Source organism: Jaculus jaculus, chromosome 1 (genome assembly GCF_020740685.1).
Source record: "Jaculus jaculus isolate mJacJac1 chromosome 1, mJacJac1.mat.Y.cur, whole genome shotgun sequence".
Taxonomy (NCBI): Eukaryota; Metazoa; Chordata; class Mammalia; order Rodentia; family Dipodidae; genus Jaculus; species Jaculus jaculus.
Genome location: NC_059102.1, coordinates 315,810,054 through 315,822,265, shown reverse-complemented (window position 1 = coordinate 315,822,265; position 12,212 = coordinate 315,810,054). Strand labels below are relative to the sequence as shown.

Here is a 12,212-nt window from a genome sequence, read left to right as displayed (position 1 = left end):
ACACATACAGAGGTCAGAGGAGGACATTAGTGTCCTCTTCTATCACTCTGCCAGCTTATTTCCTTGAGACAAGGTCCCTCATTGAACCTGGAGTTCACACCATTTTCCAATGTGACTGGCTGACCAGTGAGCCCCAGGGATCCTCCTGTTTTTGCCCCCTTTGGTCTTGGCGTTAGCGACGTGTCTGGCCTCACTTAGCTTTCCATGTGGCGCTGAGACTGTACTCGGGTCCTCATGCGTGTGCTGCCAGTGCCCTTACCCGCAGGGCCATCTTCCCAGTGCCTCGAGTCTTCACTACTACTTGTCAGCACCAGGATTTCAAGAGAGAGGAGAGTCTTGGGACTGGACCATCTACTCTGCCCTCCATCCACTTCCAGCCTTGATTTTACCAAAGCTGGTGTCCCTTGGAGGGGAACAAAGATCACCAACCCCAATTCTGGGACATTCCAGCATGAGTGCAGTTGTCTTGGAAATGATCCTCGTTGGAAGGAATCTAGTGATGGCCTCTGCGTCTTCGCCATTTATTTGCCTTGACCTAGCGACTGGATCTCACAGGCCGCCATCGCCATTCTTGGCATTTCAGGTCCTTTATCTTCCCCCATTACCTTGCTTATAACCAGTAGGAAACTTTCTTTAGGTTCACTCAAGACAAAAAGATCTTTTCAGGAAGAACTTTACAAATTCAAGGGGAGCAGAAGAATGAACAGGAACTGTGGATGTATGTGTCATGCATACTTAGTCTGAGTCCCCATCCCAAGCTCGGTGAAGGCCCCAGGTGCCTGGGGTGCCTGGACTCTGTGTCCTACCTAAGCTTATCCTTCTCTAAAGCCAGATGGGTGGTTTTATTTTGGCTTTTGGACTTCAAGCACAGAGAACTCCCTTGCTCACTCATCGCAGCTTTTAGCACATTGTCATGGTTTTACATTCCTTTCTTCCCAGTCCCTGCCCTCACTCCACCCACATTTCAGGCACCTATTTTAGTGTGTTTGATTTCCTAAAAATCTGCTTCAGTCTTTGTACAAATTTGGTGTTGGTTTGTCTATCTATGTGCTTTTGGTGTAAATTGACTTATTTTTTTCCTGCTTCCTCCTTCATACTAATTTTAAGATTCACCCATGCTGTCTATATACATCCTGTTTGTTCCATGTTATTGCAGTATTCATAGAATTTCCCAGCATATTGTCTGGTGTTTAGGTTATGGTCATCTTTCTTTTTCCACTTTTTTTTTTTTTTCAAGGTAGGGTCTCACTCTAGCCCAGACTGGCCTGGAACTTACTCTGTAGTCCCATGCTGGCCTTGAACTCAATGATCCTCCTACTTCTGCCTCCTAAAAGCTGGGATTCAAGGTGTGCGCCACCATGCCTGGTTCTTTTTCCATTAAATTAAAAAAAAAATTATTTGCAAGCGGAGAGAGTGATAGAAGAAAGACAGAGAGGGGGAAGTGGGCATGCCAGGGTCTCTAGCTGCTGTGAACTAACTCCACATGCAAGTGTCATTGTGCACCTGGCTTTATGTGGGTCCTGGGGAAGTGAACTCCAATCATTAATCTTTGCAGGCAAGCACCTTAACTACTGAGCCATCTCTCCAGCCTTCTTTTCCATTTTTAAGAAATATATATATATTTTTTTAAGAGAGAAAGAGGGAGAGAGAGAAGGAGAGACAGAGAATGGGCATGCCAGGGCCTCTATCCACTGCAAATGAACTCTGGACAGATGTGCTACCTTGTGCATCTGGTTTACGTGGGTTCTGGAGAGTTGAACCTGGGTCATTAGGCTCCACAGGCAAGCACCTTAACGGCTAAGTCATCTCTCTAGCCACTCCCCATTTTTTAAAAATTTCTTTATTTGAGAGAGAAAGAAGCAGAGAGAAGCAGATAGAGAATGCGCACTCCAGGGTCTCCAGCCACTGCAAACGAACTCCAGACACATGTGCCACCTTGTGCATCTGGCTTATGTGGGTCCTGAGGAATTGAACCTGGGTCCTTTTGTGTTGTAGGTTTGTGCCTTAAGTGCTAAGCCAGCTCTCCAGCCTTCTTTTTTTTCCATTTTTCAAAAAATTACTTAGTTGCAAGCAGAGAGACGAAAGAGAGAGTGGGCACATACCAGAGCCTCATGCCACTGCAGACGAGCTCCCGAACCATGCTTCTCTTTGGGCATCTGCCTTTATGCGGGTCCTGAGGAACTGAACCCGGGTTGTCAGGCTATGCAGATGAGCCATCTCTCCAGCCTTCTTTTTTTATTTCAACTGATATTTCTACTTGATGAGTAACTTTCTGATCTCATGTGAATTGCTGAACCTGATAATCAGCACCACCTCCCCCTTCATCCCCCGCTTTGCCTATTTACTTAGTTATTTATTTAGTACAAAGTGTTATGTAGATCAGGCTGGCCTCATGATTGTGATCTTCCTGCTGACATTACAGGGGTATACCACCTTTCACAGCTCCTTTGCCCATTTAAAAAATTATTTAGTTATTTATTTGAGAGAGAGAGGCTGAGAAAGAGAATAAGTACGCCAGGGCCTCCAACTACTGCAAACGAATTCCAGATGTATGCGCCACCTTGTGCATCTGACTAATGTGGGTCCTAGAGAATCTGACCTGGGCTCTTAGACAAGTGCCTTAACTGCTAAGCCATCTCTCTCCAGCCTCTCTCTCTCTCTCTCTCTCTCTCTCTGTCTCTCTCTCTCCCTCTCTCTTTCTTTTCTTTTGATTTTTACAAAAGATTTATTTTTATTATTTATTTATTTATTAGAGACAGAGCGAAGGAGGAAGAGAGAGAAAAAGAGTGAGAATGGGCACACCAGGGCCTCTAGCCATTGCAAATGAACTCCAGATGCATGTGCCACCATATGTATCTGGTTTATGTGGGACCTGGAGGATCAAACCTGGGTCCTTAGGCTTCACAGGCATGCACCTTAACTGCTAAGCCATCTCTCCAGCCCCTTTTTGCTTTTTTTTTTTTTGAGGTAGGGTTTCACTCTCATCCTTTGCCCATTGTTTTTCTCGGTTTTTGAAGGCAGGGTCTCTATCTAGCTCAGGTTTATTTAGTTTCAGGCTGGCCTTGAACTCAGGGTGATCCTCCTGCCTCTGCCTCCCAAGTGCTGGTATTAAAGGTGTGTGGCAACACACCCTGCCAGTTTGCCCATTTTTTCTTTCTTTTAAAAAATGTTTATTATTATTTTTGTTGTTGTTAACAAGATGTTTTGCGTGGTTACATCATGTATTGGTACCCTCTTTTCCTTTGTTCCTCCCCCTATTCCATTGGGGACGCTCCTCAGGATGGTTGCAGGTATTTCCCATGGGGTTGTAGTTTATGCATTGTGGGGGCAGTATAGTCAGTTATTTTGGGGGGAGGGAATGCCTCTGGGCATGATGTCTCAACCTGTGGCTCTTACAATCTTCTGCCCCCTCTTCCACAAAATTCCATGAGCCATGGTGGATGAGTTTTAAGTCTCCTTCAGTGATGAGCTCTTAGGAGCCTCTGAACCTGTGCCTTGGTGGGTGTCGAGTGTCCTCAAGGTCTGTCTCCCACACTGTGGTGCTGATTATCAGGTTCAGCATGGAAGCAGCACTCTTGCTCGTCTCCCCATCCCTCTGTGGATTCCGCTATGACTTGGCTGAAGTGGGAGGGGGGGTTTATCTCCTCAGGACCAGGAGAACTGGGAGAACCTTTTAGCCAGTTTTTTTTTTTTTTTTTTTTTTTTGAGGGGGTCTCATTCTAGTCCAGACTGACCTGGAACTCACTATGTAGTTTCAGGTGGACTCAAACTCTCGGCAATCCTCCTACCTCTGCCTCCCAAGTGCTGGGATTAAAGGCGTGCGCCACCACGCCCAGCTCTTTTTGCCCATTTTTATAAAGAGTTCTTACCTTGCTTTGTAGTGAATTCTTTGCATATTCTAGATATCATTTTTTTTGGTGTGTATGTATGTATGTATGTGATGTGTATGCATGTTTGTATGTGTGTGGGCCCACATGTGTATGTGAGTGCACATGCATGTGTGTGTGTGCGCACATTTATTTGTGTGGAAACCAAAAGTTGATGTTGAGTGTCTTCCTCAGTTGCTCATGTTATTATTTTTGTTATTTTTAAAAACAGTTTAGTTATGTTTGTGTGTGTGAGAGAGAGACAGAGAAAGAGAGAGAGAGAAAGAGAGGGCATGCCAGGGCTTCTTGAATATGAACTCCAGATGCCTGTGCCACTTTGTGCATCTAGCTTTTACGTGGGTACTGGGAAATTGAACCCAGGTCATTAGGCTTTGCAGGCAAGTGCCCTTAAGTATTGAGCCATCTCTCCAGTCTGTAAACATTTATTTGCAAGCAGAGGTGGTGGGGCAGAATGGGTGCCCCAGGGCCTCTAGCCACTGCAGACATATTCCAGATACATGTGCCACTTTGTGCATCGAGCTTTTTACATGGGTACTGGGGAATTGAACCCAGGCCAGCAGGCTTTGCAAGTAAGTGCCTTTTATGCTTAGCTACCTCCCCAGCCCATTTACCTTACTATTTATTTATTTATTTTTTTCAAGGTAGGGTCTTGTTCTAGCCCAGGCTGACTTGGAGTTCACTATGTAGTCTCAGGGTGGCCTCAAACTCATGGTGATCCTCCTACCTCTGCCTCCCACAAGTGCTGGGATTAAAGGTGTGCGCTACCATGCCGGGCTTTAAATTTTTTTTTTTTGTTCATTATTTATTTATTTATTTAAGGGTGACAGATACACAGAGAAAGGCATGTAGGTAGGTAGATAGAGAGAGAGAGAATGGGCGTGCCAGGGCCCCCAGCCACTGCAAAGAAACTCCAGATGTGTGCGCTCCCCTGTGCATCTGGCTAATGTGGGTCCTGGGGAATCTAGCCTCGAACCGGGGTCCTTAGGCTTCACAGGGAAGTGCTTAACCGCTAAGCCATCTCTCCAGCCCCCCCCCTTTTTTTCTTTTTTGAGGCAGGGTCTCTCACTGAACCTCGAGCTTATTGGTTTGGCTAAACTAGCTAGCTGGAGAGACTAGAAATCTTCCAGCACTGGGATTGCAGGTGCATACCACCATGCCCAGCTTTTACATTCTGCTGGAGATCCAAACTCAGGTCTTTGTGCTTGCACACCAAATGCTTTACTGACTGAGCTTTCTCTCTAGCTCCCTGGATGCCAGTTTTAGTTACCTCCTCTGTCCTCCTGCCCCCTTCAGGTGGCAGTTAAGGTTGCCTGTGTTGTCATGGCTGACCAGAAATGTCAGTGGGATGTCCTCAGAGCTATGCGCTTTTGACATGCTGAAGTGTTGAGGAAGGCTTTCCCTAGGGTCTGACGGGTGGCTTGCCTCTTTCTAGTTGACTCTCTGATCTGGATTCACTGAAACCTTCAGCTGTTCCTTGTTTCCTGTGGGAGAAAGCACACCTGCTCCTCAGCCTCCCTACCCTCAGAAGCCCAGCCTTTGTCTAGAGACGGGCTTCTCTTGCTTCAGTCACAAGGCCCGACTTCACCTGGACTGACAGTCACAGTCAGTGGGCGGGGAGGAGGAGGGGGAGGTGAGCCCTGGGTCCAAACTCCTTCTGTCCCCCAGGCTCGTGGTGGCAGTGGAGGAGGCCTTCACTCACATTAAGCGGTTACAAGAAGAGGAACAGAAGAACCCTAGGGAGGTGATGGACCCCCGTGAGGCAGCCCAAGCCATCTTCGCCTCCATGGCCCGTGCCATGCAGAAGTACCTTCGAACCACCAAACAGCAGCCTTACCACACCATGGAGAGCATCCTGCAGCACCTAGAGTTCTGCATCACGCATGACATGACGCCCAAGGTGGGTCTGCCGCTCCCTGGGCCCTTCCTGTCTCCAGCTACAAGCTCCTCTTCTCCCTCTTCGCTTTCCTTCATTCGCTCCCCACTCTCCCTCCTCTTTCTCTCATCTCCATCTTCTCCTTGTAATTTCTTTTCTCATTCATTTTTTGTCTTTCTTTCTTTTTTTTTTTTTTTGGTTTTTCGAGGTAGGGTCTCACTGTAGCTCAGGCTGACTTGGAATTCACTATATAGTCTCAGGGTAGCCTTGAACTCACGGCGATCCTCCTACCTCTGCCTCCTGAGATTAAAGGCGTGTGCCACCACGCCCGGCTCTGATCTCTTCTCATTCCCACCTCATTGAGTCTGTCTGTGTGGAGTGGAGTTCATAAATAGATGGGGCAAAGGAAGGCTGCCAAACTATTTGAGGGATAGCTGAGCCTTAGACCTACTTCACATCTTTATAAGGTATCTGTAGTTTCCTCATCCTTCACCCTTTTTGACCCTCTTCACACCCAGTAGGTGATATTTGTCCTGTGCTCACTTAACCACTGCCCACTTCTCTCAGTTTCTGGAGTGGCTTTCTCTGAGGCATCCGTGGTGAAGTGTCACTAAAGAGGCCTTATTTTGGGCCTGGGGATGTAGCTCAGTGGCAGAATACTTCGTTAGCATGCCCAGCTCTCTGGGTTCAATTCCCAGCACCATTAAAAAAGGAAAATAAAAATGTCCTACTTTAAGCTGGGCGGGTGGCGCACGCCTTTAATCCCAGCATTTGGGAGGCAGAGGTAGGAGGATCTCTATGAGTTCAAGGCCACCCTGAGATTACATAGTGAATTCCAGGTCAGCCTGGTCTAGAGCGAGATCCTACCTTGAAAAACAAACAAACTAGCTCTCCTGCCACTTCTCCCTTCTAGCATAACCTGCATGGCCCTAGTCATGTGACTACATGGGAAGCAGGAGGGATGGAAGAGGGCTTGGCTTGCTCAGGTCACAGCCTGGTATGAGGAACAGAGTGCGGGCCTGGGAGTAGAGCTGAGTTCTGTTCCTGCCTCTGGAGCTGTGTGACATCCGTGGTGTCATCTTCTTCATCTATACAGCAAGGATCTGGAGCAGATGATCTCAGGCCCAGGTCTGCTCAGTATTCAGAGACTCCGGTTCATGTGCGTGAGAGTGAGCTCCCAGACATATTAGCTGTCTTTGCAAGCTGTGACCCAGGGCATGAAGGACGGTTGGGTACATGGGTGAGAAAGATTCCTAGGTAGTGCCTTCTTCCTCCTCAGGCCTTCCTGGAGCGGTACTTGGCAGCGGGGCCTACCATCCAGTACCACAAAGAACGTTGGCTGGCCAAACAGTGGACACTAGTGAGCGAGGAGCCGGTGACCAATGGGCTTAAAGATGGCATCGTTTTTCTCTTAAAGCGCCAGGACTTCAGTCTGGTGGTGAGCACCAAGAAGGTGCCGTTCTTCAAACTCTCTGAGGAATTTGTGGATCCCAAGTCGCACAAGTTTGTCATGAGGCTGCAGTCGGAGACCTCGGTGTGACTGGCCCAGCGGTGGGGTGGGGCCGTGCGCAGGGTGGGAGGGGCTTGGACCTCAGCCCAGACATGCCTGCCACCCTTCCCCTCTCGCTCTTGTTTTTTTACTTGAATTAACTTATCCCTTGCCTGGTCCCCATCCCTCTTCCCTGTTTTTACCCCATGGGAACCTGGAGAGACCGACCTGCTGTCTACAGTGTCTGGGGACTCTCTTTACCCCCAGTTTTATATCACTACAGGCCCTGCAGGAAACAGTGCCTCTCCCTCCCCTTCCCCGGGCTTTGGACGGTCCTCCCTTCTGAAAGGGCACGTGGCCTCCTGATTGTACCCCCCCCCCCCAGTTCCTGCTCACAAACTCAACTTCTGGTAGCATTTCTCCTCGGTGGCCCCTGACAGGGATTCTTGGAGGTAGGGGTGGGGTAAGGGGGACACAAATCTGACCCAGAGAGCCATGGTGTCACATTCCTCCAGGACAGCAGCTAACACCCCCTTCCCCCTCTCCCCACCCGGAACAAAGCTAAGTTCCTGGGGAGGATGCTCCTGCCACAGCGGCCCCAGAGTTAGGGATCTCCCTGCAGCGTCACTTGCTTCCAGCCACTAAAGCTGCCCTTCCAGTGGACACAGGTACAGAGCAAGGGAAAACCTGCCCATTACCCAGAAGTCTCCACTGCTGTTTCTGACGTGTATGTTCCTGTGACCATAGGCAAGCTGAGATGGAAACCCTCTGACCACCACCTTACCAGGACCGTGTGTGTGTGTGGGGGGGGGTGGGGGTGTTGGGGGGTGGGGGAGGCCCAGAGTGTCTTTTCCTGGTCAGCTCTTGATGGGCACAGCATAATAGACCCATGAGGTTGGTGAGAACCTTGTCATTGGCCCCTGCCCTCTGAACCTGCCCCGCCCCCCATTCCCACCCTTCCTTGTGAAGGACGGCATGTAGACTCCTGTACACACTTCGCAGCACGCGGGCCCTGACTACCCCCGGCAGTCTTAAGATGCTTTTTTCTTGGCCTGTTGACTTCCAGCTCCAGAGACCTGTGGCCTCGTCTCCTTGAGGGGGAGGGGCCCGCAGCTCCTCCTCTTCCCCTGCCTTAAGTCCAGTTCTTTGCCTCAGGGGTGTCTCTTTCTCTTGGCCTTCCAGGGTCCCCTCTTCTCCTCCTTGCCTGGTTTTCTGGGCTCTATATTGGGGTGAGGGATCACATTACTGCCTTTTGTGGGTATTTAGCTCCTCACCCCATTTTAGCTTCCAGAGCCTTTATACCAAATCTTAATTCTTAGTAATTTAAAGCTCATTTTGAGCAGAATTCACTGACCCTTTAATATGTATTTTCAGAGCAAATTTGAGCCTTTAACTCAGACACCTTTATGTAGTTTTTACTACAGAAACTAGAAGTAACACCCACAGACATCCTGCCAGGATCCACGGGGGTGGTTCTGGTGGCTGGCATGGAGTAGGGCACACTGGGCCAGTTCTCTGACTCCCAGTGTCTCTGCACGGGCCTTTTACTCCCTGGAAAAGCAAAGCACTGGGTGCGGGAAGATACCCATTAATCCATCTCACCCACAGACGGAGCTTCCTCAATGATGTGGGAGTCCTGGGGTTGATGGAGCCTAGGGATTGGGTTTCTACTGTCCTTTCTGGAAAGGTACTTCTGTCCACTCACCACTTAATAAGGGGGTCATCTATCTTTGTTTACCTTGTCTCCATAGGAACGGGCTTCAGGGCTGATTTAGGGCCTCAAGGGTAGCCTAGGGCTGGGGCAGGGTTCCTAGAGAACCTGTGAACTACATCCTGTCCTAGCGGTCATGGCAAAATATTTCCTTTTCAAAAAATCAGGTTTTGGAGGAGTCTCTTTTGGGTCACATAAATACCTCACTATCCTGGAAAGCGGGGCCTGGATGGTGATTGGAGTCATTGCCTTTGTGGGCAAGAATGGGATGAGGTGTGCTTTAAGGAGTGGGTGGGGTGGGCAGAAGGAGCGGATTTGGGATCAGTAGTTGTTGCCCTAAGTGAAGGGCACAGGAGTGTTTATTTTAAGAACCTGCCATGTTTTTTAATCACTGTGATTTTTTTTTTCATTCCTTTTTCCTAAAACAAAACAAAACACCCCTCCCCCGACTCTGTCTAAGCACTAAGGGCTGTGACGAAGAATGGTAGTGTGTGGTCCTTTGTGTCAGAACTGTGGTATCTTCGTCTACTTAGGTTGTTATTCTTTTTTAAAACATCAGGATGAATTGTCAAGTGTAAGGCTGTGTGTGTGTGTGTGTGTGTGTGTGTGTGTGTGTGTCTCTTTCTTTTGCTTCTCCAGTATGGGAAGTTGTCTTCATGCTGTGAACTGCTAGGGGTGGGCAGCTGACTCAGACCCTCTGAGCAGTTTCCCCCCTACCAAGCCTGACCCACCGCGCAGTGGCTTCTTGTTTTCCCTCTGCGGGGATGTGCTCATCCATTGCACACCCACGCCAGGCCCATCACCATAGGGGATGCTGTGCTGGGACCGCCCCAGCTCACTCGTCACTCCGACTGTGTGGCATCCTAGCTCAATTCCACCGCACCTACTCAGCCTTCCTTTCCATGACCCTGGGTTGCTTGTCCCGCTTTCCCTCCATACCAGGACACGGTGCCTCCGTCCTTCACCTACCTCGCCACTCTGCCACTGCCCCTTTCCCCTGAACTCGTGTTTGTGCTCTCTGTGTTGATTTTTATTTATGTCCCTTCAGCCTTTTTCTGCCCATTTCCCTCCATTTCAGCATTTGCATTGCAAGCCCTGATAAACTGGCGAGTGCGTGATCAGGGTGCCTGGGAGGTTCTCATTCCAAACGTCCACTTCCCAGGGTTTGTGGGTTTGGTCTCTGTTGGGCCCAGGTGAGCTCCGTTATCCCTTTGTACTGTCTGCCAGTCTGTCCTCTCTTCCCTGTGCCCTCCCTAAGCGGCAACATCTGCTGATGGAGTTTGCTCTGGTGTGTGTTTGTTGTGATTTGTTCTGTGCGCAAAAGGAAGGGGCTTTTCGAGCCCCTTCCCAGTGAGATTGTCAGTGTAGATTTTCCACTGTTGATCTAGATTTTGTCTTTTTTCTTTCTTTCATTTTTCCTTCTCTTTTTTATTTTTCTTCTTTCTTTCTTTCTTCTTCCTCTTCTTTATTTTTTTTTTTTTTGGTTACAGAGCTGAGACCTTGTGCATGCATGTAGAAAATTGTAAAATGTAAATTTTTTTAATATATAAAAAGCTTGTTTTTACAGTTTGCAGTGGATTAAACATTATGGCAACTTTAGGATTTTTTTCGTAAACATAGGAACTAAAACTGTACAAAATTTTTTTATATAAAATAAAGACATTTGACTTTTGCGGGGCATTCTGTTGCTTTTCTTTCTTCCCAGGAGTGGGAGCTACAGAGGGTGGGGGAGTGGCCCTGCACCATGCTTTGCCGGCAAGTGAGTGGGCAGCAGAGGGCAGTATGAGCCCCCACTTTGCTCTGTAGGCCCCAGGTTGCGGAAAATGAAATAGGAAATTGTCTGCCCTGAACCCCGATTCTGAGGAGAGAGAACTTTGACGACTTATCTGCTCCCTGGGGTGGTTGTCAGGATAAGGAGCAAAGAAAGATTACTTTCAGCCTATGTTTTACTTAGTAAGCTTGTGTTTTCTTGGCCTCTAGGCGAGGGATAGGAAAGCTGTCTTCTTCTTTTTCTCCCCTTTTTAATGAGAGAGTGAGAGACAGAGAGAGAATTGACGCACCAGAGCCTCCAACCATTGCAATCAAACTCCAGATCCATACAGCACCGTGTGCACATGTGTGACTTTGCATGTTTTGTACCTTGTGTGTCTGGCTTATGAGTCGAACATGGGTCCTTAGGCTTTGCAGACAAGTGACTTAACAGCTAAGCCATCTCTCCAGCCCTTAAAAAAATTTATTTATTTATTTGCAAGCAGGGAAATACAGACACACACACACACAGAGAGAAAGAGAGAGAGAGAGAGAGGGTATGCTAGGGCCTCTACCTACTATAAGTGAACTCCAGATACATGTACCATGTTGTGCATCTGGCTTACATGGGTACTGGGGAATCAAATCCAGGCTGTTAGGCTCTGCAGGCAATCAAGCGCCTTAATAGCTGAGCCATCTCTCTAACCCCTATGTGACTTTTTCTTTTAAAAATATATGTATATTTATTTATGGGAGAGAGAGTGAATATAGGCACACCAGGGCCCCTGCCACTGCAAATGAACTTCAGACACATGCGCCACTTTGTGTATTCAGCTTTATGTGGGTACTGGGGAATTGAACCCAGGCTGTTAGGTTTTGCAAACAAGTGTCTTAAACCACTGAGCAATCTCTCCAGCCTACCTTTTTTTTTTTAAAGAAGGGTCTCATAAGCCATGTGTTGCTCCCACCTTTCATCCCAGCACTTGGGAGGTAGAGGTAGGATTGCCATGAGTTCAAGGCCAGCCTCAGACTACAGAGTGAATTCCAGGTTAGCCTGCACTAGAGTGAGACCCTACCTTGAAAAACACAAACAAAACAAAACAGACAGAAGGATCTTACAATATAACCTAGAAATAAGAAATAACCTAGGCTGATCTTGTATCACTACTATCTAACGTTTCCTAACCCCCCCCCCCCAAAAAAAAATGAGCATGCAACACAAAATATGATTTAAAGGAGGATCAGGGGAGGATCAGAACACTATCCTGACTGTACTTACAGCTTTTATTTAAGGTCAATAAATTGAAAAAATGTTAGTTTTTTTTCATCGTATGACAAGTCACAAGTTGTTTGGCTCATGATTATTTCATCAGGAAATCTTTGGAGAAGCTTATGAGTTCCTGGTTTTCTAGTAGCTCCATCCAAAGTGCCTAGTTTTCTGTCTTCAGACTTGGCCTGTGCAAAGGTGACCCTGTTGCGAATTAGCTTGGAATCCACAGTCTT

General features: G+C 47.9%; 1 protein-coding gene across 6 annotated transcripts in view; it reads left to right on the top strand.

Moving 5' to 3' along the window:
* Vangl2 (VANGL planar cell polarity protein 2) overlaps nt 1-8,047 on the top strand; it is a 29,996-nt gene extending 21,949 nt beyond the window's left edge. For all 6 annotated transcript variants that reach the window (XM_004671120.2, XM_045158388.1, XM_045158391.1 and 3 more), the window contains 2 exons: nt 5,553-5,784; nt 7,040-8,047. In XM_004671120.2, the coding sequence (XP_004671177.1) occupies nt 5,553-5,784; nt 7,040-7,300 (493 nt within the window). In that variant the 3' untranslated portion in view covers nt 7,301-8,047. The remainder of the gene's footprint in view (nt 1-5,552; nt 5,785-7,039) is intronic.
* The last annotated feature ends 4,165 nt before the right edge of the window (nt 8,048-12,212 follow it).